This window comes from Epinephelus lanceolatus, chromosome 18 (genome assembly GCF_041903045.1).
Source record: "Epinephelus lanceolatus isolate andai-2023 chromosome 18, ASM4190304v1, whole genome shotgun sequence".
Classification (NCBI taxonomy): domain Eukaryota; kingdom Metazoa; phylum Chordata; class Actinopteri; order Perciformes; family Serranidae; genus Epinephelus; species Epinephelus lanceolatus.
The window spans coordinates 26110665-26134836 of NC_135751.1; the positions used below are offsets into that span (position 1 = coordinate 26110665).

Below are 24172 nucleotides of genomic sequence, written 5' to 3' on the forward strand. Positions count from 1 at the left end.
TGCCTTTCGAATTATCTGACTAGTTTTCAGAGGATGTGACAGCCACGAATCAACTCATTTTTAATGAATGCTATAAGTTGGAGCATATCTGGGTCTTTACCTTCCTCTGTTGTCTTGGTCAACCCCTACCTCTATGTCTCCTACATGTTTCCAGACCTTCACCCATTAAGCGGCCCTCTGACACACTAAGCTGTCAAGTGGCTTTTGGTCAACGTCAGGCCATCAGTGAACGTGTCGCCCAAGGTCTTGTGGTGTGTCTCGCACTATTGGCACTAGTCCACCGTCATTGGTTTGTTTTTACCAATTCAGCACATTAAATAGGCATCTGGGCCAGTGGAGACCATCACTGAATGAAATCACTCCGATTGGCAGTAAAGCTTAGCGCACAAAAGAGAAATGGAAATGAGAAAAGCAAACAAACAACTGTCAAGAGTCAAGAGTCAAGTCAAGAGAGCGTGAGATCAAAACCAATGTGTTGTATTAGGTAAGATTATCATTTTAGCCAGTAAGCACTTTAGCAGAAGTGGTTCAGTTATAATGTGTTAAATATCCTTTATTCTTTCTGCATCCGGTGGTGTTGTTAAGGCGCAGTTTCTGCAGTTTCCCTTTTTAATGACAAATGGAGACTACTGCTCCCTGCTGGTATGTCATTTCTGCTCACGCCGGCACAGAACGTACATACACATTGTCCTTGGGTGTAGTCTATGGTGCGTTCACGTACAACTTTTTGGGTGACACAGGTGACATGGTGCAACACAACAGTCATCTTTCATAGCTGCTTGTTCTTTAAAGGCAGTCTGATGTGTCTGCGCCCTCAGGACCTGAGCAATGCTTCTTCTTCTTTTCTTTTTTTTTAATACCTTTTGCCCAGGTGTTTAACTATTGGTTGGGGATATAATACTCTACTATCTTGAAGAGATGAGAGTATCTGACAAAGGGGTAATAAAGCAGGTGTAGTACTAAAGGGCTTGTGTGCACTGAGTGGGAAAGCTGCCAATTACAGCCTGTCCTGTGTTCGGGTTGGTCTGCCATGCAAAAGGCTGTGAAGCACAGTGACACTCCTGCCTGCTACCAGTGATATCATGAGCATTGTAGTCGATGTCCCCTTTAGCTATGCCTGGCCTCATTGTAGAGGAGAAAGTGAAGACCTCAGAACTTCCCAAGACGTTGGTTTCTCTCAGTTCAGGAGTATTATGTAACTCGCTTACGCAACAACTAAACATTTCTGTGTTAAACACAGAATGAGGAAATGACAGGGAATGCCCCGATGTCTGAGTCTTATACAAAATCTTTTACAAAGCTGAGCAGCCAGATATTGTAAACCAGATGTCCCAGAGGCCTAACACTGTAGAATATTCAACAGTTGTTGAATGTTAGTGTCCATCCAAAACTTGGAGGCCAACAGATGTTAAGAGAGTTATTTGCTTGCGAAACCAAGAACCCTGATAGAGGTTACAGGGGGCCCAAGAACAAGTTAGTTATGAATCTCTAAGTACAGTTGTGTGATACTCGTGAGTTGGCAGCCCAGTGGGAACAGTCACAGGTGCACAATATTGACACAAATGCTTGTATAGGATGTGAGACTACAGCAGGGGACCAGTAGGCAAATGGGGAAGGACCCAGTTTCCTTCTGTAGAGTGTGAAACTCTGTTTATGTGGTTGTCTTGGCCTTGGTTTTTGTTTGGACATTTAGAACAGGCTATTTTTTTCCGATTATGTTTAAACTGAAAAACACCCAGGCTGGAAGAAATTGTTGAGCACTGGTCATTTTTTTATGACATAGGTTTTGTGAGGAAACGCAAGCTGTGTGACCAAGGGGAACACCCTGAGTGACTCGTTGCTGGTGGTTGCATTTGCTCTCCGAACCACATGCTCAGGCCTGACTTACTAGCTTCTGGTGGTTTGTTTGTGTCTGACTTAAGAGCACTTCAACCCCCACCTTCGTTATCTCCTCAGAAGGGGCTAAATGCTCAGAAGAGTGTTTTAGTAATTATAATACAGTATGTGGGGGCTATTTGCACTGCCCCCAGGGAGCTGTTCAGGGGGATTAGTCAGGGATGTTGATCAATACTGTTGTGGTTCAGCAGGAGAGAGAAGTCTGTCTGCTCAGCTCTTCCAAGAGCCTGTTTAGACCTGGTATGAACATGCGTCTAAGGTAATCGGATCACAGTCCGAATGTTCACACCTGGCATTCGAATGCATCTCCACATGCGTCTCAAGTGACGACTTAAGATCGATATCACTTACCCACTCTATATGCAAATAAACACTTACATCATTTCCATTTGAAAAGACCAAATGCTTTGTTGTTTTAACCAGCAGGAGGTTTGTCTTGCTACATGCACACTAAAGCCTATTGAAAATGGGCAAAATCTTATTTTATTGTTGAGCTTTTTATTGTTAATTTGCTCTCTGTTTATCATGAGACAAGCACACCCCAGACTGCGGTCTCTCTGCCTCCACACCACTACAGGATCACTGTTGGGAGAGTTGAGCCGTTTTGGTGCTGGTGTGAGTTTGTTGGGACCATTTAACAGCTGCTGCTGCTGCTGCTGCTGTATTAGCGCATGCTTACCAGGCAGACATTGAACTGACTGTTTGGCGGGTGGAGAGGCTGTGTGGACCATCCTTTGAGGCTGCATCTAACCTATGTAAAGGCAGCAACAGAAAGTTGGCTTTTTGGTTGGGAGTCGGATGAGCAAGGAAGCCCGCTGAGTAGGTGGTCCTTCAGTATGGCCCAGGACACATTAGGTTACACACTGCTGAAAGAATGTGGCCATATGCAGCCAAGAGCTCCCTCCAGATGTGGTCTGAGTGATTGGATCTCAAGACGCATTGGGGACATGTTGGGTGCATTCACACCTGTGTTTAGAGCTGTCTACTTGTGCTCTGATCACCCGCTACGCATGTTAATACCAGATGTAAACAGGGCCTAAGAGTCCTGCAGAAAAGATGGCAGGTTTAGTGATATTCCCAGATCTTTCATCCACAGTCTGACCTGTCAGTGGGCCAGTAATAAGTGATAAGCCATGTCAGATATGTGAAAATTTGTAATGTAAATATATAAAATGTGAAAGAACACTCTCTGGTCATCCTGAACTCTCTTAGATGAGAAAGCACATGTGTGTCGGTTGCAGGCTGAGTTCATACAGTCTTCTCGGGTTTGGCGGACAGTCAGAGCTCTCAGACACCCCCATTGGACCTCTTCCTGCACATTGGTGCCAAAAACCATAAGAAGCCCACAGCTTGGTTATCAAGAGCGGCGTTTTTAGAATTCCATAGTGGGTGAGTGGAGTACACATCACCCACAGTGCTGTTAATTCTGGCATAAGCCAAGTCATGAGGCCGGGTCATTCAGTTGCTGTTGTGGTAATGGGTTCAGTTGTTTTCACCGGATTTACTGCATTTTTTTTCTCCGATGACTGTCATTTTGTTGCCCTCTTTTCACCGGCACTGTCTACTTCTGTCATTTAACGAACCAATCCAAGTGTTCCCATGTCTTTTCTCGTGCCGCATATTTCTGAGTGGGAGTAAAAAGTTCCGGAGAGAAGGGTTCCCATATGGCCTGTCAGCCCACTATTCATCTGTGCAGAGAGAAGTTGAAGCACTCTCTTCACTGTCTTCATTGTGGAATCGGTCAAAAAAGCCGAACCAACCTTATAAGGTATGCTGGTGGGCAGCACGAGTGTAACACAGGAGTTCAGAACATGCACACGTGCTCATGTCCCAGTTTGTTTACCTTCCTCCACGTTGCAGCCCTCAGCTCTGGCTGTTACTTTGAACCCTCTGAGAGCTCAACCAGCAACTTGCCCTCTGTTTTCTAGCCAATCAGCCTCCTCTTATTTTGCTCTTAAGCTGTCAATGTAAGATATTGACATGAAGTTTATTCATTTGTAAAGTGGAGCAAGGTGGCACACTCCCTAAGGCGACCCACCCACCTCACCCCCTTACAACAAAATGCTAAATATCTCAGGGTGATGATGAAACAGGCCCCATGCAGTGACATGTGTCAGACAATCTTCTGCCACATTTCTTCATATTAGTGTGTGAATAATTTCATTAGTATGCTGTGATTTCAACACATCACTGATGTTTGGTGCAGGAGTGTGTGAGGATAAGTAATGTCTGAGTGATTAGTGGCTTAAGTCATTATTCACAACCACATGCAGGAGCACACATTTTGACCTAACCTGTGGACTTAAGTCGGAGCATGCATGCTCACACATGCCTGCTTGCTAATGTCTGAGTTTAATATGTTATCACTTTGATTCCCTGGCATTATAAGTGGAGATGTGTTTGCTCATAGTACATCCCCTTGTTTTTTGTGTTTCTTTAGGGGTTTTGCAGCGCCAGCACAGTTTCCCTTCCTGAGAGCCTGCTCTTTGTGTCCACCCTGGATGGAAACCTGCACGCTGTTAGCAAGAAATCAGGCTCTATCAAATGGACTCTGAAAGAAGGTAAGAGGAGAGGACAAGAGTCAAGTATAACTTTTTTTGGTAAGTGTTTTTCTCAGGCCCAGTTCCTTATTCAGGTCACATCCGCAAAAGCAAAGTGCTTTTGTTGTGTGGCTACAGGGAAAACAATGAGATCCCACAGCTGTTTTTGGAACCACAATGAAGTGATTGTTGTCTTTGTCATTTTCAGTGTTGGGTTATAGCAGAACACAACAATAGGACTTAAATTAACCAAGGAATTTAACTAAGTGAGGGCCACTTTGAGGCAGAGTCCTTCATGGGTCTGATTTTTTTTTAAGTGCCGCTCCCGAACCAGAACAGCTTTGTACAATGCTACACTCACCTGCCACCCGCACAGACAACCACTTAGTTCTGCGACATGACCAGCCAACACAAGACCTGCAGCCCGACCCAAAACAAATCCTAAAATAACCATGCACTGTTCTAATAATTTGGCAAGGTGGCACGTTTGAAGGGATCATTTTGGGACATTTCATACATGTGTAACTACGATATTATATTTTAGAATGAAGGCAATTCAGAAATTACAATTTAAATTCAAATTTTTTTGTGTATTCTAATAATATTGAGCAGCACATGTCCACATCTGTTTGTAACGCACCCGATTCAAGTGGTTCTCAAAATTCAGCTGGTGGAGAAGGCAGAGCTGACACACAAAGTCAGCACTCAGTGGATTAAAATATTAAAACATTAAATTATCGTTATTCTCATTTGATTTCAATATATTTACCATCAAACATTCAACCTGCACATTATTTTATTTTTTTTACCCAGAACTGAACCTGGAAGTAAAAATAAGACAAAATACCACCAGCGAATCAAGTTTTTTTCAGGTCACCTGCTGGGTACCTGACCCGATGCAGGACTATGAGGCCATGTCAAGGCTGTGCCGTTTGGTGTTACTGTGATCCAAACTGGTCTGTTGATTTCACGTGAACATACTCTCTGTGATGTTAATGTGAACAAAAGGCTGTCTGCACCACTGGAAAAGATTTCATTCCGTTATTACTCCAATAGTAGAAAATAAACAAACTTCAGTTATTGATACTTTCTTATGCTGTTTATTTTTTTGTGAACATGAGAGTAAAACAGGCCTATTTTTTAAGTTTTAGAATAAGAAAATAACTCAAAAGAAAATCTAGAATTTAAAACTGGTGACTTAAAAGCCTAAACATGTAATTGATTTGGTTAAAAAAAAATAGTGACAGTGCCGCTTATTGGACTTACACGAATGGTTTTCTGGGATTAAGCTGAGGAAAATGCTGTGGGATGTTCTGTTAGGCATGGAAACTGGGTAATTATTAACTGAGAGAGGGGCAAAAATAGCCTGTAATCAAGGTTAGAGTGGGCAAGGGTAAGCAACTTTGCTGTAGTGTTGCCTGCACACATAGCATGTACTATGGTTACCATGTTAATGTAGGCACAGTACACTCGGGGATTACATTAGATAAGATACACTGAAGGGTTATTGTAAAACTTGTGCTGAAAAAATCTCTCTAAGACATTCGCTGTTCTAAATGCACACTTGTGTCACATTTTTAAGGGTCACAGTATTTTAAGAGATATTAAAACAACTATGTTTTGAACCCACAAGTCTTGGTTAGGGCCACCTGATGCTCAAGTCATTAATAATCAGAGGCAGAGGCAGCTTCCCCCACATCATCTGTTTTTCTGGAAGAGCTATTGAATATAAATGTGACCAGCTCTGTTCCAGGCTCCGCACACACCTGTTGTTGTGCTCCATTCAGGCAACCATACACCCACGTAATGAGGAGGAAGAAGGAATATTTTCCCTGGACCATGACAGTTCATCTTAGCCCACATGTATGCCCTCTCACTGTTTGCTTGTCCCTCCCTGCTGGCCGTGCGAACATGTATTTGTGTCCATAAACCAGGGTTAGTGTCTTTCCAGCAGCATAGAGAACTATTGTTTTCTCACCACGTTCTGCAGTTACACATAACGAATGCTGATGCCTCTTGAGCACAAGAGTCAATGACCACCTTCAGGTAATCCTATGCCTCCCCCCTGCTATTGTTGACCCCTTCAGGCACCTCCACAGAGATCAGCACCATCTGGTCCACACCCTGTATGTTCACACTGTAGGGAGGTGTGTGTTTGCCTACTAGCAATGGAGGTTAGGGCTTAAAGAGCTATTGTAGTAGTAGTAGTAGTTTTTCACAGTTGTAGTTTTAACTGTCGACATTATTGCTGACCATGATCTAGTCTATTATAGTCATGTAATAGACATACATCTGCTTGCAGTGACTTTAAACATGCACATCTATAACATCTATAACACAACAGTAATATAACTAGGACAGAAAAATAGAAGTGACTTCCAATGTGATGGCTCTGCTCCACTCACTCTTTTTGGTTTTCCATTAGCAAAAGTTTTTGATAGTGCCCGATACTTTGTTTGATACCACCTTGTTGAGGTTCCAAGCAGCCTGAGCTGATAGTAGAAGGTGGAGAATCGACAGTAGCGCAACACGAGACATCCTGCACAAGCCTGCCATTTTAAAGTAGAAACTACCGTCAATTGCGACTTCGGTTATTTTTTAATTCACTTGAACCTAGGGCTGGACACTGTTCACATTTTGAACCAATGCTGCTACTGGTGACGGTAGCTAATGGTACCTTTTTTCTGCACTTAATTTTCTCTCACACATCGAGCTAAGTGTCTGTCTGTCTGCTTGTAAGTGTGTGTGTGTCTACTTGTGTCTAATATGTGGAATATGTTGTTATTTTAAAAAACAAAATCACAAACAGCAGTGATATTAGGTTATTTCTAAAATAAAATGGAAAAGAATATAGACCAAATACAGAAACTATCAGGGCTGCAGCAACAGTTGCGGCTCGCTAGGAAGTCAGTGGAGCTCAGTGGCCAGCTTTGGGGCACTTTGCGGCGCTTCTCCCTGCTTTCTGAACCTGGTGCGTCCGCTGAGCTTCTATATCTCAGCCGCGAAGCACTGGAAGCCAGTCACGGCGCTTTGAGGGCTTTCGGGCAGTTTGTGCTGCTTCTGCCTACTGTGTGAACCTGGCATTTTCACCCAGGTGTGCTCTTTGGTATGGAAATTTGGTCCTGATTTTTTAAACATGAATCTGTACTCTGTTGTACCTACATATTTCTGTTGCTACACTCAAAAGTTCCAAGTGTGGTACCCAACCCTGCTCGACCCAGATGTCTGAAAACGGCCGCTATGCACTACAGTTGAAAAAGTTCCGATGTTCCTCTGTTTGGTTGGAGATGAAAGGATGCAGAGTTGCGTTGAAGACAGTGTCCCTGCAGTTTAAGGCAGTGTCACTGGGGATGAGCTGAGAATCCCACCTTCCCTAAGGGGATACTGTTGGCAGTTGAAAAATAAAACGGAGAGAAGGGCCTAGTAGCAAAACTGTGTCGAGTCAAGCTGAACCCTGCAATGAATGTAGGGCATGATAGCTGCCCAGAGGGTAGGGCACATTTTTTGCACACATGGGAAAATTTTAGGCCTCAAATGTATGAAACTTCTAGTAAATGGGTGAAAGCATGCGAAAACATGACATGGTCTTTTTAAGCACCCATACCAGGGAGGAAAATTCACAGAATGTTTTTACACATCTATTCCAATGTTTTTAAGTACAGAGAAAAACCTTCATAACTGTGGCAGGATAAGAGTAAAACCTGCTTCCTGGAGTAACCCCGCTTTACTCAGTCTGTTAGGTGGATATTTGGTATCGTAGGTTCATCAACAGGTTAATACCATCCAGTACTTTTTGGAGGGAATGGTCTAATATAAGCTCAGTAAATGAGTAAATGGTGTTACATGCTTGGCGTCTTTACAGTAAGCTGTTTGCAGGCATGACTGTTTGCCTTTCACATGTGCCCCAGGGGAATTCGTTTTCATTTGGACTTTGTGTTCTGTACGGTTGAATGTCACAGATGTCATTCTCTTACTCAACAGCTCCTGGCCACGGTTTCCATTGTTGGTTGACATTCTTGTCAATCCTGACTTGCATCTTGTCTCCTTCTCTCTCTCTCCACAGATCCAGTTCTTCAGGTCCCCACACATGTGGCAGAGTATGTATCTTTGGAGTTATTTTCCGCATGCGCAAATATCCCAGTATGTACTGCACCTGTGTGTAACAAAAGATGGTGAAAGCAGATGGATTTAGTAACCTGTTGAGCTTGTCTTATCTGTCACTCCCTTTACTGGTCTCAAGATGCATCTTCTTGAATCTTTACTCTAGACCAGCCTTTTTGCCTGATCCCAACGATGGCAGCCTGTACTCTCTGGGAGGGAAGAACAACGAAGGCCTCACAGTAAGAGGAAATACATTTTTATCAATCAGTATAATCTCCCCTATGTTGTGAGAAACACGCTGTTCAGTTCCCTTTTCTGTAGAAATACGTGTAGATGGCTCATGCTGAGAGTCATGCACCCTCATTCGGGAGTTGCAACTGTGGTGGTGTATGCATATTGTTCCTATTTTCTAATGTGCATTCATTCATTTTGCTCAAACAGAAATTACCGTTCACCATCCCTGAGTTGGTCCAAGCTTCTCCCTGTCGCAGCTCTGATGGAGTCCTTTACATGGGTAAGGCTCTTTCTCAAACAGGAATTATATTATGCCTTTTGATCAGACATATTGCCCTGTAGTTCCCTCATCCATAAACATGAGCAGCCCATGTCCCAGTGTGTCCCCTCACCTAAATGGGCAGGTGTTATCTGGGTATCTCCAGCACCTTTCAGTTCCACTCAACCCGCCGCCGTAGCCTGCGCTCTTTTGAATTTACATCAGTTAACAGAGGAAAGGTAATCTACCACGGTGACTGTGTCATTGTGTAGGGAAAGCGGGTGACATTTGCCTCCCCACAGTCATTATCAGTGACGCTTTTGTTTTCATTCAACTGAAGCTGCTGCTGGAACAAAGCGTACAGGAGATGCAAAGGTCTAAAAGTGGTTCAGCCTGGAATTCTCTTTCTTTAAATGTTTATTTATGAAATGTTTGCCATATAGATTGTAGGAGTTATCGCACCAAACCAACCTCCATCGTCTGGATTCTCTGAAACAGCCATTTCCTAATCAACTATCTGTGATTAGCCTATAACTACCACCTCCTGCACTGAGACAATAGGTGAGATGCCGGTACAAAGAGGCTGTGATGGGTTGGTCTTTTAATGATAGAATGGTAACACCCCTCATTGTGAAGGATAAATGTATGCTGTTTTGCTTGACTGGGCTTGCACCGGTGCACCTTTTGGTTCATTAGACAATTTCCTGTACATAATAACACAGCTTTCTTTAGAGCAGGGTGTCTGTAGGCTTAACATGTCTTAAATTCGGTTCAGTTTAATTAATATGGCCTATTATTAAGGCCTTGAAAGTCATTAAATAGTCTTACATTTGAATTTGTGAGGTTTTAATTGCCCAAACAGTTTTATCTCATTTTATTTATTCATCTTTTAATTTCTTTGTGTCAAATTGAGTAAAAGCCGTCTGCAAAAACCCCCACATTTCTAACATCACAAATCTTTAATCCTACCACTGAACCTTATACTGTATTTTAATTTAATACTCACTCCAGTAACCATATTCCTACTTAAAACCTGTCTCTGCACTGGACCACATATATACTTACCTGCAAAGCTTGCCAAAAAAACTGATTTTTCCAAAAATCAGTCTTAAATTTGGTTAAAAACTATCTTAGAAAGATCCTAAAAAGCATTAAATTTAAGTGTCTGATACTTGTAGACACCCTGGATAGGCCCAAATCACTAATTTACCTCAGAGTGCGACCCTCCAATCTGTAAAAGAAAAACACCACAAAAGGCCATTCAGTAAATATAAACATAATAATCAACTAAAGTAGTCAAGTAGTTAGTAGTTAAATAAGTAGTTTCATTATTAGGTAAGGTTATAATACTGAAATACGTGTTGTGCTTTTGCTAAGAGCAACAGACCGAATCACAATGTTTGTTAACAGTAACTTCTTGGTAGAAAATCCCCACTTCAGGTATGTAAAATTAAATGACGCCGAGCAAATGCTGCCTCCATTGATTGGTTTTTAGCCACCTAAAAAGTTGCCCACCTAAAAAGAGCAATATCAGTGTAAGAGCACACTATATTTAGAATATTTTCACTGCTTTACCTTGCCATCATACAGCCCGTATTATCTTTAAACGTTATGGTTATGGCTGAAAATGACAACAGAAATAAAGGAGTTAGCCATATTTATATATCTCTTTAATTAAAATCAATTGCAAGTTATTTTCCAGGAAGTGATTGTTGTTAGCGCGACGTCACAGGGATTCGATCTATATAAATGCTAATCATGGCAGAGGTAATTAATTTTGTCTGTGTGTGTTTGTGCTCATTTACAGGTAAGAAGCAGGACTTGTGGTACGTGGTGGACCTGTTGACTGGTGAGAAGCAGCAGACCCTGACGTCGTCCTTTGCTGAGATGCTGTGTCCGTCCTCATCTCTTCTCTATCTGGGACGCACAGGTAAAACAAAACCAATCCAGCAACACAAGTTCAGCTTTTTTTTCTCATCCTTGCCAGCTTCATTTTGGTCAGATTATCATTACAGCCCATCCCGTTCAATTGTTGACTCAATCAGGCTAATCAGCAGGCTTATTTGTCTTGCATGCTCTAACCCCAAAGTGTTAGCAAACCCTTATTTACTTCCTGCTCATCTCTGCTGCTAACTCCGCCCTCACCTCAACCAGCCCCCAATCTATCCCTGCAGTGGTTAAGACTGGGGGATTGTAATTGTAGACCTAGAGCGTGAGAGCCCTGCAAATTGAATACCTTTCTTTAACTTGGTGTCAAGTCAAAGCTCACTTTGTCATATATGCTGGATTTTGTTTCACCGTGTTTCACCACTTTGCATTTACTCCCAGAAACAGATACTCAGCGCCCAGCTTTTGTGTATGTTACATAAGGAATGCAAAGCAATACAAATGTTTTCCCCTGAATGAATATACCCTTATTCATCCTCCTGCTAGAGTACACCATCACCATGTATGACACCAAGAGCAGAGAGCTGCGCTGGAATGCAACCTATTCTGACTACGCCTCCACCCTTCCTGACGATGACACCAAATACAGTAAGACTCTTGGACACGCTGGCTTTTTTGTTTTGTTTGGCTTCTGACGGAATGTGCTAATCAGTTGTCTGCTGTTTGGTTCCCTGCAGAGATGGCTCACTTTGTGTCTAACGGCGACGGCCTGGTGGTGACTGTGGACAGCGAATCAGGAGACGTTCAGTGGGTGCAGAACTATAACTCTCCAGTGGTGGCCATGTATATCTGGCAACGCGAAGGCCTCCGCAAAGTTCCCCACACTAATGTGGCCGTGGAAACCCTGCGTTACCTCACTTTCATGTCTGGAGAAGTCGGCCGCATCACACAGTGGAAATACCCATTTCCCAAAGAGAACAAGCCCAAGAACAAGTTCATGTAAGCAGACCAAGTGTAACTAACCTTGCTGTTTGCCAGCTTTTGTTTTCATGATTGTTACCACTTTGACATTTCTCATTTGGATACTTAACTTCTAAAATACCGCTCAGGGAGCAAGTATTGGCCAAACACTGTTTCAAACATGTTAAAACCTCCTGCCCGCTAATCAAAGGGGCCTGAGTCAATCAAAGGGTGAAATCAAGATGTACTTTTGTAAGTTGTGAGATTGCCTAATGTTGGGATGGAGTCTCGACATGTCACATCTAACAAGTGGGTGCTGGCAGGCCTGGTTTCAGCTCTGGTTTCACACTGCAGTACTTTTTTATTTTTATATATTGTGCTCACACCTGCTTCTGCCGAAAAGGACAAACAGGACTTTCAGTGGTTGAGCTACTGTGAAAGTTCAACCAATTTTGAGGGATGATGTAGAACTCAGAAAGTTCCTCTCCATTTTGAATCAGTAATACACTCCAGGGGCCAGCTGCATCAAACTCAGCGTAGATTCACAACTAAAAGGCAGAAATGTGCATACACAATTTTTTTCCCGTCAGATTTATAAAGCTGTGAGTATGCCTGATTCTGTTAAGTAAATCTCCATCAGTGTGTGGTGCTGGGTACGCGTGCACGAGCCTTATTTTAACACCCGTAGTTCACAATAAATGGATGTAGAAATGCCCTTAAACATCTGATTGCATAATGATAATCGAGCTTGCTGCCATTAGGCCAGTCAATGAGAAATACGAGGAAGAAAGTGCAATTTCACCGACTGTGTCTCATCAGCGAGGTTCTCCAGTCGCCCTATAGCAGCTGTCATTCGGCACAACTGCAGTGATTATTAATTAATCACATTTCTGCACACCATCATTGTGGTAAAATCTCTGTCACCATCATTATTAAACATCAGAAAGTGATCAGTGACTCATTCAAAGTGCTTATCTTGAAACTGACTTCACGAAGTGTTTCACAATTCAGAATAATATGAAACGATCATTAAAGGGAAATTTCGGTTTATTTCAACCCATCTCCTATCGTCCTAAATTTGTTTCAAGTGACTAGTGACATAAAAATAATAGTTAGCATGTTAGCCGTTAGCCTAGATACAGCCGTAGCGTCAGACCTGTTAAAACATAAGTGAACGGGCATACCTTCAAGCGCAAAGTTAGTTCACTAAACAAGCTTTTTTCCACAAAGACGGCCTCATATCGTTAGGATAAATGTCAGAGAACATATAGAAAACGACATGTAAACGTGTTGTCTTACCTTACCGGTGTGCTGCCATGTTTGTTTATCCCTCTAGCTCTGCTTTCCAAAGCGTGGCCGAAATATATCTCGCCAGCTCTAGATAAAGCCCAGCTGGATACTAACATTACTCCAGGTGGAGGTGTCTCGTCCTCGGTCACATCCAGACCTTGAAAATAAGGCTGCAACCGGTCCCATTCCTTGCAACAGAGGCATTCCTCTTCTGTGGGCACTGGGGCACAGCATCCACAGGTACACCACCAATCTCCAGAGCTACGCAGCCTTGCAGCAACCATTCCTCCTCTCTTGTCCTCTACCTGTTGTGCCTCTCTCTCTCTCCTCCTCCGTTCTTCAATTTCACAAAGCTCTTCGTCAGTGTATCCTTCCAGCTGTTGCTGCTTGTTCAGGCACGCTATGAGATCGCTGCTTGTTCTCGCGATATTTCAGCCGCGCTTTGGAAAGCAGAGCTGTGGTGCGTTCCAGGCAACCCGTAACTCGTGTTTTCACAACCTGTAACCCGTGAAAGTGCACTGGAACGGCAGTCAAACCCGTAACTTCCCACCCGTGAACTCGTACCAAAGCGATGTACTCCTAGTTCCGACCTCTGATGTCACATAACCCACAAACAAATATGGCAGCCCCTGTGGATGCGGTGATGCTGCGTCTGATACACGGTAGACTCTAGGACAATGTAAAACTGTCTGTTAAACTGTTTGTGCACCACAGAAACATCAGTTTGTCACGGTCACACGGATTCTGTGTTCACGTTTGTGGCTGTGCACCTGGAACGCTTTGAGGTGGGAACTCGGAGATTTCAACTAGGAAATTTCCCAGTTCCCAGTTGTCTGGAACGGCAGCACTAGATGATAAACAAACATGGCAGCACAGCGGTAAGGTAAGACAACACGTTTACATGTCGTTTTCTATATGTTCTCTGACATTTATCCTAACGATATGAGGCGGTCTTTGTGGAAAAAAAGCTTGTTTAGTGGACTAACTTTGCACTTGAAGGGATGCCCGTTCACTTATGTTTTAACAGGTCTGACGCTACTATGCGCCCCGGTTGTATCTAGGCTAACGGCTAACATGCTAACTATTATTTTTATGTCACTAGTCACTTGAAACAAATTTAGGACGATAGGAGACAGGTTGAAATAAACCGAAATTTCCTTTAACAGGGAGATGAAGGCTCAAACGTAAAGAATGATGAAAGTCATCACTCTCACATCACAAAGTTACAAATGTGCCTTTGAAATTTTACAGAACAATGTACACCCTGAAAAAATAATAACAAAATGAGTGAAATTGGCAAACAACTTAAAAACGGTGTCACCTGTCTCTAAACTCATATTTAATCTCCTTTTTATCATGTCACCGGTGGCTATCACAGTTATAATTGTTTGTACGCTGGTCTGAAGTCTGTGCGAGGTGCGCACATTCTCAACTGAACATTTATGTGTGGGAAAAGGTGTATAGTTTGTGTGAGTGTCTCATTGTTAATACATCTGGCCCAAAATGTCTTCACCAATATTGTATTCTGTCACACATCTGTTTATTAGCATGAAATATGAACTGTATGTTTGAAATAAAAGTTTGTTTTTTCCTTTTTCAGGGCCACTCTGTATGTGGGTAAATACTCCACCAGTCTATATGCCTCTCCCTCCCTGGTGCATGATGGAGTCACTGTGGTGGTGAGTGACGGTTGCATTTCATTCAGGCAAAACACAATCCTTACCAGTAAGATATAACCATAAAATATGTGCAAGTTTTGTATTGAGTCAAACCTTCCCGGCAGTTTATCTGCTTGTTTTCTCCTTCTTTTTTGGTTAGTCATTTTCCAGGTATGCCAGCGAGGTTGTGCGAATACATCCTGTTCCAGTTGTGTCTTAGCTTGTCTCAGCTCAAGTCACTTTGCCTCACTGGCCTGGCTCCAGGGAATAGTAGTTTACTGTTACAAGATATACTCGTCGTTTTCCTTGTTTAATCCAATAAGGCATCTGCTAGGAAATTAATTAGAGTTCCTCAAATGTTTGTGTGTGTACCCCACAGCCTCGTGGCAGCACCTTCCCCATGTTGGAGGGTCCTGACAGCCAGGAGACTGAAGAGGACAAGGAGTGTGTCATCACACCCAGCACCAGTGTCAAGTTCAACGCTGCACTGCGGGAGCGAAACCGAATCAACTTCATGAGGAACTACCTGCTCCTCATAGGTAATACATTGGTACTAAAAAATGTGACTTTTCCTGGTACAGTGAGTGGCAAGGTTTCAGGGCCACCACTGAAAAAAGGAAAGAAGTCTAAGTTTCACTAACAACTCATGCGCTACATCAGGAAAGGAAAAAAATGTTATTACTGTATGTTGAGAGGTTTTACTGTCAGCATTGTTCACGGCATTTTGAAGCCCAGGGCCTTAATTGTAGGCCTGTAATCATCATCATCATCATTATTACATAATCGGCTTATGTCCATGTATTTTCCGATAATGCCACATTGCCTTTTTATGAGATGCCAGAATAAACAACAGCACTTACCCTACTGTTGTAAGACTTGGATGCAGGGCCTAAGCATCTTACAATGTACAGAAAAGTCTACGCTGAGATGTTTTGCTCTCACCTCTGGTCAGATTAAAGGTTCATTGCTCCTTGAAAGGGTGTACCTGTAGCTGACGATATAATAGTCGTTTTCTGCCATTGGAGGCAGCACCAAACAACTGTCTTCGTGAGCTTCTTCTGCTCTCTCTGCCTGGCTCGCACGAGCTAACACAGCAGCAGCAGCTGACATCCAGCAGTGAGCTGTTAAAACAGTCCCAACAATCTCACACCGACACCAAAACAGCTTGACTGTAGTTAGTCGCATTGATAATGGCTGGGTAACGTTAGGTGTGTGATGCTAACAGTTAGCCCTTACACTGTCCTGCAGCAGCAGTCTCACACACAATAAACAGAGAGGGAGAGTAAGACAAAGAGGAGTGAGGAGGAGCAAGGTCACACAGAATTCACAGGGATTAGCTGAATTTGTGTTAATTGTTGCAATTGCAGCATCCTGGAGGGACTGGTAATATTTTTTATTGCAGTTATTTCTGAGACCATATAATTATTGTCCAACAAAAGTAGTTATTGTGACTGGTTTTCTTGATTGGTCTGCTTTCATTGCATGGTATCATGACTAAAAACAGTATTTGGTGATAATTCTTGTGCTCTGGATGATAACATTGATTAAAAAGTTCACTCCTTCATTCCAGGTCATCATGAGACGCCCCCCGAAGCTCACACCAAGATCCTGGAGAAATTCCCCGACAGCTTCCCTCGCAATCAAGGCAACGTCATCCCACCTACCACTGACAAGAAAGTTGAGGAGGTGTGTGTGGCCCATGACATGTTTTGTTTAGAAGATTTTTCAGTTATCAAAACATCTGTGCAGATTTGCTCACCCTCTCTTCCTCCCTGTCCTCACCTCCCACCATGTTGCAGAAGGTGAATGATAGCGGCATGGACGATGGGCCCCCTTCTCCCCTGCCGGAAACATCCATCCAAGAACCTGGAGCCAGCGGTCGCCCTGTGCGTCCAGAAGCCCCAGTGGACTCTATGCTCAAAGACATGGCCACCATTATCTTCTCCACGTTCCTCCTGGCTGGCTGGGTGGCCTTTGTCATCACCTACCCCAAAGTAAGTCAAACAGCACCATCTAGTGGACTGCTGAGTGCCTGCAACTACTTTGTGATGACAGAAAATATTTTAAATGTAGAAACAGGACTTAAGTTGCAAATCCGTTCGTGGACATAAGTGTTGAATACACTTTCTTTATTCTTCGAGCCTCTGACAGTCTCCTCTCTCACCACAGAGTGTTCATAAGCAGCAGCAGCTGCAGCACCAGGAGTTCCAGAGACAGATGGAGGAGAGGTTGGAGCTGCTCCAGAGACAGCAGCCGTTCCCACCTGCAGACGTGGGCCTGGGCTTGGCCCCAGACAGCGACTATCTGGAGGTGGCCCACATTCGGTCCGAATGCTCAGACCACAGCAGCCCCAATGTCACCCCCCGCGCCTCCAACCACTCCAACCTGTCTGTTTCTGAGCTGGGAAGCTCTGCCAATGAGCACGAAGAGGGAGGTAAGGACTGAGGTTTTGAGATTGCTGGCACACTGTCTGTACTTCTTCAACACTTAAATTACAATTTTAACCCAGTTTTCATTGTCTGAAACTATTTATTTGTCTCATCAGAGGAGGACTCCAATATAGTCAGAGTGGGAAACATAACTTTCCGTCCCAAAGAGGTCTTGGGTCATGGTGCTGAGGGCACCATTGTGTACAAGTAAGTCTGAACAGCCAGTCCACAATGATTCATGATAACATTGTTTAATCTGTAAAATCCTAAAACTGTATTTCCACTGTTTCTCCACAAGGGGTCAGTTTGACAACCGTGCAGTGGCAGTGAAGAGAATTCTCCCAGAGTGCTTCAGCTTCGCAGACCGGGAAGTCCAGCTGCTGAGGGAGTCAGACGAGCACCCAAATGTCATCCGCTACTTCTGCACCGAAAGGGACCGTCAGTTCCAGTACATTGCCATTGAGCTGTGTGCCGCCTCACTTCAGGAGGTAATGAAGTCCTTCACAGATCTTTTTAGCACCTTGTTGGAGTCGGGGAGAAGTAGAGTTAATTGCGTGTTGTCCTTCAGCAAAACTCTTTTTTTTTTATATATATATATGATGTTTTTCTTAATAATGCATTACTCTTTGTGTCAATAGCCTGCAGTTGTATGAGTGTGAGTGTACCCTGTGATTTTAAAATTTCAGCAATAAGTGGAGGATTCTTTGTCACTGTGTCATTATTAATAGAGCACAAAAAATGCAAGCATGCTAAAATTAATGTGGTGCTTTAGGCTTGCTGTGTTAGTCGGTGGTACTGGTGTTGGACGGTGTTACATGGCCCACTGCTCCCACCGCTGTTTTGCCTTTTTTTTTATCAATACTTAGAGGAACGGCCCTACAATTATAAACTGAAAGTGTCTGCTCTGTACAGGGGCAGGAGTCAGATTTTATTTATTGGGTGATGAAAGTTGACTGACAAGATGATAGCAGAGGATTGGTGTTTGGATGATGGCAATACTTTGGATTTAAACACAATGCTAATGGGGAACCTGCTAACGTTAATGATGTAAAAGGGGATGTTAAGTTCCTAAGAAGTTGGAGGTGTGCACCCTGTTGTCTGCAGCTGGTTATCTAACGGTTTACTGTGGCTGCTCCTTCTTGTTCCATTATTCCCTGCAATACTTCAAACTGATCCAAACTAATGTAGATGCTCTTTTAATGAACAACAGCGATAGTGCTAATCTCACTGACAAACACATTTCCTGTGACTTTAATAATCATAATAAAAGTCAACTCGAATATATGTAATGAATATATTTTCTTGTAAAATGTCTGGTGTTTTCGGTAATGCTGGTATCGTCACAACTTTATGTCCCAGTGGGAAAATGTCCTCACTGTGGCATCCCTTGTGCATTACACAGCTTCAAACTACGTTATAATTATTGGACTACACTGACCACAGTCTTTCATTTCTCTAGTATGTGGAGAGGAAGGATTTCGACCGTCATGGCCTCGAGCCAGTTATGCTTCTTCAGCAGACCATGTCAGGACTGGCCCATCTTCACTCCCTCAACATAGGTATCATCACTGAACACGTCATTATTGTCGTCTGTTGTGGATTATCAAAGTAAGTGACCTCACCTACATATATTTCCTTCCAGTCCACAGAGACCTGAAACCCCACAACATCCTGGTGTCCATGCCCAATGCCCACGGTCGGGTGCGGGCCATGATCTCCGACTTTGGCTTGTGTAAGAAGCTGGCAGTGGGCCGCCACAGTTTCAGTAGAAGGTCTGGGGTGCCGGGCACCGAGGGCTGGATCGCCCCCGAGGTTCTCAGTGAGGACTGCAAAGACAACCCGGTGAGTCAGTGGTAGAGAAGCAGCTCTCTGGTGGCGGTTAGAAGTTTTGTTGGTTGTAAGAATTCACAAAAGAAACAAAAAATGAAGAAGCATTATCATATTTTTGGAAAATTAAACGGTGATTCCAGAGAGAAGCAGACAGAGGGGTCTACAGTCTGTGTTTGAAGGATATATCCAGGATGTCAAACTGACTCAGCAGCAACAACAGGTTAAAAAGACAAAGATAGTTAGAAGCTAAAGCCGAACTATAGGCTACAGATCACAGTGTAAAAGTGAACCACCACATCACTGCTGATCGCCACACAAGACAATGAATATAAAGGGAAACTTTGCTGATACTGAACCAGCTGTGTGGCATCACAGTGTGTGCAGATGAATGGAGTTTGGCTTCGCCCCCGTGCTGCTGCCAGCACATGGACCTCTGCCACCGGATAGGCAGGGATCTCCAGGAGAAGTCAAACAATGTTCATCTGCACACACTGTGATGACACACAGCTGGTTGAATATCAGCAAAGTTTCCCTGCTTCCCTTCACTGGTTCCTGTACAGCAGGGTCGCTCTTTGTTTCACTGTTACAATAATTTAAAAGCAAAAGCAGCATGTGTATACATTCAGTAGGCTATATCTTCAGTAGCTAGCTAGCTAACCCTACACTTTTCAGGGTTTGATTTTGGTTTTGGAACAGGGAAGAAACGTATATCTTTTTCCAACCTCTCCAGGTAACAAGTATCATTAATACACGACGTGCCCCAGACACAACATTTAGCTCCAAATCCACAAAACCAGCCTGAAAATGAAGGAAATCTGAAATGACAGCATTAGAGTCAATGGAGCACAGCTGTGTTGTTGTCAGACCCTGGTCTGAGCCAGCCCGATGCTACGCCATGATTGGTCAGAATGCGTCCAGGGGCGGGACTTAGCTAAGGGTCAATTATTGTATCTTGATATGTTTCATTAAATTTCCTGCATCCTGTCCCGCTCTTGTCCCTTGTAGACCTGCGCTGTTGATATCTTCTCTGCTGGGTGTGTGTTCTACTACGTGGTGTCTCAGGGAAGCCACCCTTTTGGCAAGTCTCTGCAGAGGCAAGCAAACATCCTGCTGGGCACATACAGCCTCGACCATCTGCAAACTGACAAACATGGTGAGGACTAAAACTTTAGCTTTTCTGTCTTAACTCACTTCCAGAGGTAAACAACAGTAGTAATGTAGCTGGTGGTTGATGTATATTAGAAAGGGCAGGTGTGGATGATTGTGTGGTTGTTTGGTTGTTATAAGTGTTTGTACAGCAGTGGGGGTTGTGATTTCTTGACAAAATGTAGGATTTTAAAAATTTGTGAAGTAAAAAAAAGTTATTTGTTTAAACAACGTATGCCGTGTGATCATACCCTGTGAGCACATCGTCAAAACCAGCTTGTTTGTGTCATTTATCAGAGGACATTGTAGCCAGAGACCTGATAGAGCAGATGCTGAGCATGGAGCCACATCGGAGGCCTTCAGCTGAGAGTGTTCTTAAACACCCTTTCTTCTGGAGCCTGGAGAAGGAGCTGCAGTTCTTTCAGGTCAGCATTTTTTACTTATCTGTTTCTCTTCTTGTTGTATAAATCACATGTATTAGGCTATTGACTGTGTTTACTGTGCTCTTAAAGACTAGTCTGTGCACCAACACTCAAGCATTTGTATTTATCATGAATAAGCTTCTTGTAAATGCAGGCAAATATTTTTGCACATGCAGGATTTGAGTCCTTAAGTCCTAACAAGCACATACCATCCAGCAGAACTTCATTAATGTGCTTTATAATAGATTTGTAAGTCGTATCCAAACACCCTCATTCATGCAAAAAGACTCATTCACCTCTACTTCTTGATTTCTTGCATGTATGAATGTCCTGAGTGAAAATGAGTCTACCTGACATATTAAAATTCACTGAGGTTTTTTTGTGGTTGCTTGCAGGATGTGAGCGACAGAATAGAAAAGGAGCCGCTGGACGGACCAATCGTGAGACAGCTGGAGAGAGGAGGGAGGGCTGTTGTCAAGGGTGACTGGAGAGAGCATATCACAGTGCCACTGCAGACAGGTATCAAACTGGCTGAAGTTCATAAAGCATGTCGAATAGAAGCTTCTGGCGCGCCGTTGTTAAATACTGTTCTTGTTTCTTGTGTTGCTTCAAACCTGTGGTTGTAGTACAGATCTCCACAAAATGACTGAGGCAATATTTCACTAGGAGAAATGCTTTGACGGCATGACGTATGTTTACAGCTGCACTGAGTGCTGCATCCTGTCACTACAAAATATTACAGTGGGTGAAGTAAGCTTGCTGTTTCCTGTTGTTGCCACCCACTCATCACCACAACCTCAGCTGGTTCTCATTGGACTTTGCACTTGGTTTTATTGATCAGTGAAGCAAATGGCACTGATATAGTCATGAACTGACAAGGTGAGATCATGTGGGTATACTACATGCCATATTATGGCAGCAGTGCACATGCCTCATTTCCACTCCCTCAGTTCACCATAAATCGATGTAGAAGCGCTCTTAAAGATCCTGAGTGTAGGATCTAAGAGGATATATCAGCAGAAATGGAATACAGTATTTATAACTATGTTTTCATCAGTGTATAATCACCTGAAATTAAGAATCATTGTGTTTTCATTACCTTAGAATGAGACATATATGTCTATATACAGAGTGGGTCCTCTACCATGGAGAAGCATGTTGTTTTTACTGTAACCCAGAACAGACAAATCAAACACTGAAGTTCTGCTACATGCTTAGCACAGAAAGTTTCAGTTGGCTGCTATCTGCAACCTCACCACTAGATGCCACTATATCCTACGCACTAGACTTTCAAACATCCACCAGAGGTCATACAGACTTTACAAAGTGCTTCATAATTCATGATTGAATATAAATATTAAAAGATCATTAACACAGAAACGCTGGCTCAGGTGTAGATAAAAAGAATGATGAAATATACCTGACCCCCCATTATGCTTTGATGAAACATGGAGAAATCACGTATCTGAAGTCTCAGTTTTTATATTTTCAATACTGCACTGATCAGTCCAAGTTTGGGTATGTCAGTAACATTAAACGTCAAATGTGTTATCTCACAATTTCCTGTTTGCTGGTTTCTTGTTGGATAATGATCAGGGATTAACTGTCTTTTCTTTGGCAGATCTGCGAAAGTTTCGCTCCTATAAGGGAGGGTCAGTCAGAGACCTGCTGCGTGCGATGAGAAACAAGGTAGGAATGTATTCCTTTGTTATGTGTTAAGAAGAAACTGATCTCTACGCTCTGGATGGGAGTCGGCCACGAAACATATTTTTGCCTGTGGTCAAAGCCAACAGATTGCACTGACAACAACTAAATATTAGCTTGTGGAACACGGGAGCTGCATATCTGCAGCTGCCTGGTCAGTTACTTAGTTTGTGTTATTGTGTGACACATGTTAATCCAAACTAACCTGTTCAAACGCCAAAGTCACACAATAACACTAACTAACTAACTGATTGAGGCAGCGGTAGATTAGCAGTTCCTGTGTTCAGCAGTGATAAAGAGAGCGATATAATGGCATCATTATCCAGTTGGAAATCACTGTCTGACATGAAGGTAACGCAGTGAAAATACTCTAAATATAGCGTCCACTTTAACTGATAGAGGTTTTTTTAGGTGGCTAAATTACATTTTGTTGCTGACCCATCCACAGCAGTAGATTGCTTAGCTTTCATGTATTTGGTGTCATCTTTACCTATCTGGTGTAATGAACAGAGATTTTGCTGTCAGTATTCTTCTCGTTTGTTGTTACAATTTAGTCATGAGCTAAAAGTATGTCAATGAATACTTTTGCTGACAAAATTAACACCGTGCTTGACCTTCATTCAACAGAAACATCATTACCGAGAGTTGCCTGCTGAGGTACAGGAGACTCTGGGCTCCATCCCCGATGACTTTGTGTCCTACTTCACCTCCCGTTTCCCCCACCTGCTCATGCACACATACCTGGCCATGCGGACCTGTGCATCTGAGAGGCCTTTCCTGCCTTACTACTCCGCTGCAGAGCAACATGCAAAAACACAGGTCCACTACACACACCTCGGGCCACAGAGACCAAATGAGCCATGTACTCAACACCTGCCAACACACACACCATCAGCCTCCTCACAACCCACGGAACCTGCACAGTCTACACAGCCGCTGCAGGTCTCTGACACAACACCTGCTGAATCAGTGCCCTCTTCATCACCAGATGAGCCTGAATCTCCACATTTGCCAGTTCAGATAGTGCAGCCAGCAGCACCTGCACCATCCACACAGACTGACTTGCACAGTCAAGCAGTGAACCCCACATTTGCCTCAGAGTCGCCCACAGATACGCTCAGGCAAAGCGAATCCAATCAGTCTGAGATGCACACACCGCCAGATCTTTCTACACTGGACAATGAACCAGTGTGAACTGAACCAGAGTCAGGTGGACCCAGCACAGATGGGAGCATTGCCTTAAAGAGTGGACACCAAGTGGGGTTAAGTTGCTGCGCCGTGAGCTGGTGAGGACCAGGCCTGCAGTGCCTGGGATCCACTGCTGGGTGCAGCAGCTACACCTCAAATCAAGTGCCTTCTGCTCACCTGGGCTTCAAATGTCCCCCAACAGAACCGTCCACAAGTCTCTGCCTTGAGGAAGTCAGATAACCAACAGGGTGTTATTGGACGTGATCTTGTAGCTGGACTGAGCAAAGAGAATTTTTTATTTTATAACGGCATGTCCAAAAAAAGTGTTTGTCCCAAAAATATCTGGCCTCTATTGTGGGAAACATGTCTGGATGTTGTTGTTGGATCGTTTTAATGTGCAATGTTGTATCTGAGTGAGCCTGTTCACTGCACAGATACTGTATGTATATTTTTGTATAGACTGATTCAGAATTTGGATCATTGATGATAAATCATTTAATGTGGCCGATGTGCCTTTTTTTTTTCTTTCTTTTTTTAAATATCACTGTGCTGTGTGGGTACAGATCTATGAAATTGACTATGCTAAATGTGCTTGATTCCAGTTAATGCTGCTAGACCGCTTCTCTTT

General features: G+C 43.3%; 1 protein-coding gene across 1 annotated transcript in view; it reads left to right on the top strand.

The window, feature by feature from the left end:
• ern1 (endoplasmic reticulum to nucleus signaling 1) overlaps window positions 1–23742 on the top strand; it is a 28177-nt gene extending 4435 nt beyond the window's left edge. The window contains exons 2-22 of the mRNA XM_033645649.2: window positions 4337–4457; window positions 8500–8533; window positions 8704–8776; window positions 8979–9051; window positions 10838–10960; window positions 11464–11565; window positions 11655–11916; window positions 14768–14846; window positions 15205–15364; window positions 16396–16511; window positions 16625–16819; window positions 16995–17259; window positions 17371–17461; window positions 17553–17742; window positions 18714–18813; window positions 18897–19096; window positions 20090–20237; window positions 20528–20655; window positions 21048–21171; window positions 22274–22341; window positions 22984–23742. Of these exons, the coding sequence (XP_033501540.1) occupies window positions 4337–4457; window positions 8500–8533; window positions 8704–8776; window positions 8979–9051; window positions 10838–10960; window positions 11464–11565; window positions 11655–11916; window positions 14768–14846; window positions 15205–15364; window positions 16396–16511; window positions 16625–16819; window positions 16995–17259; window positions 17371–17461; window positions 17553–17742; window positions 18714–18813; window positions 18897–19096; window positions 20090–20237; window positions 20528–20655; window positions 21048–21171; window positions 22274–22341; window positions 22984–23550 (3219 nt within the window). The 3' untranslated portion in view covers window positions 23551–23742. The remainder of the gene's footprint in view (window positions 1–4336; window positions 4458–8499; window positions 8534–8703; window positions 8777–8978; window positions 9052–10837; window positions 10961–11463; window positions 11566–11654; window positions 11917–14767; window positions 14847–15204; window positions 15365–16395; window positions 16512–16624; window positions 16820–16994; window positions 17260–17370; window positions 17462–17552; window positions 17743–18713; window positions 18814–18896; window positions 19097–20089; window positions 20238–20527; window positions 20656–21047; window positions 21172–22273; window positions 22342–22983) is intronic.
• Window positions 23743–24172: the final 430 nt, after the last annotated feature.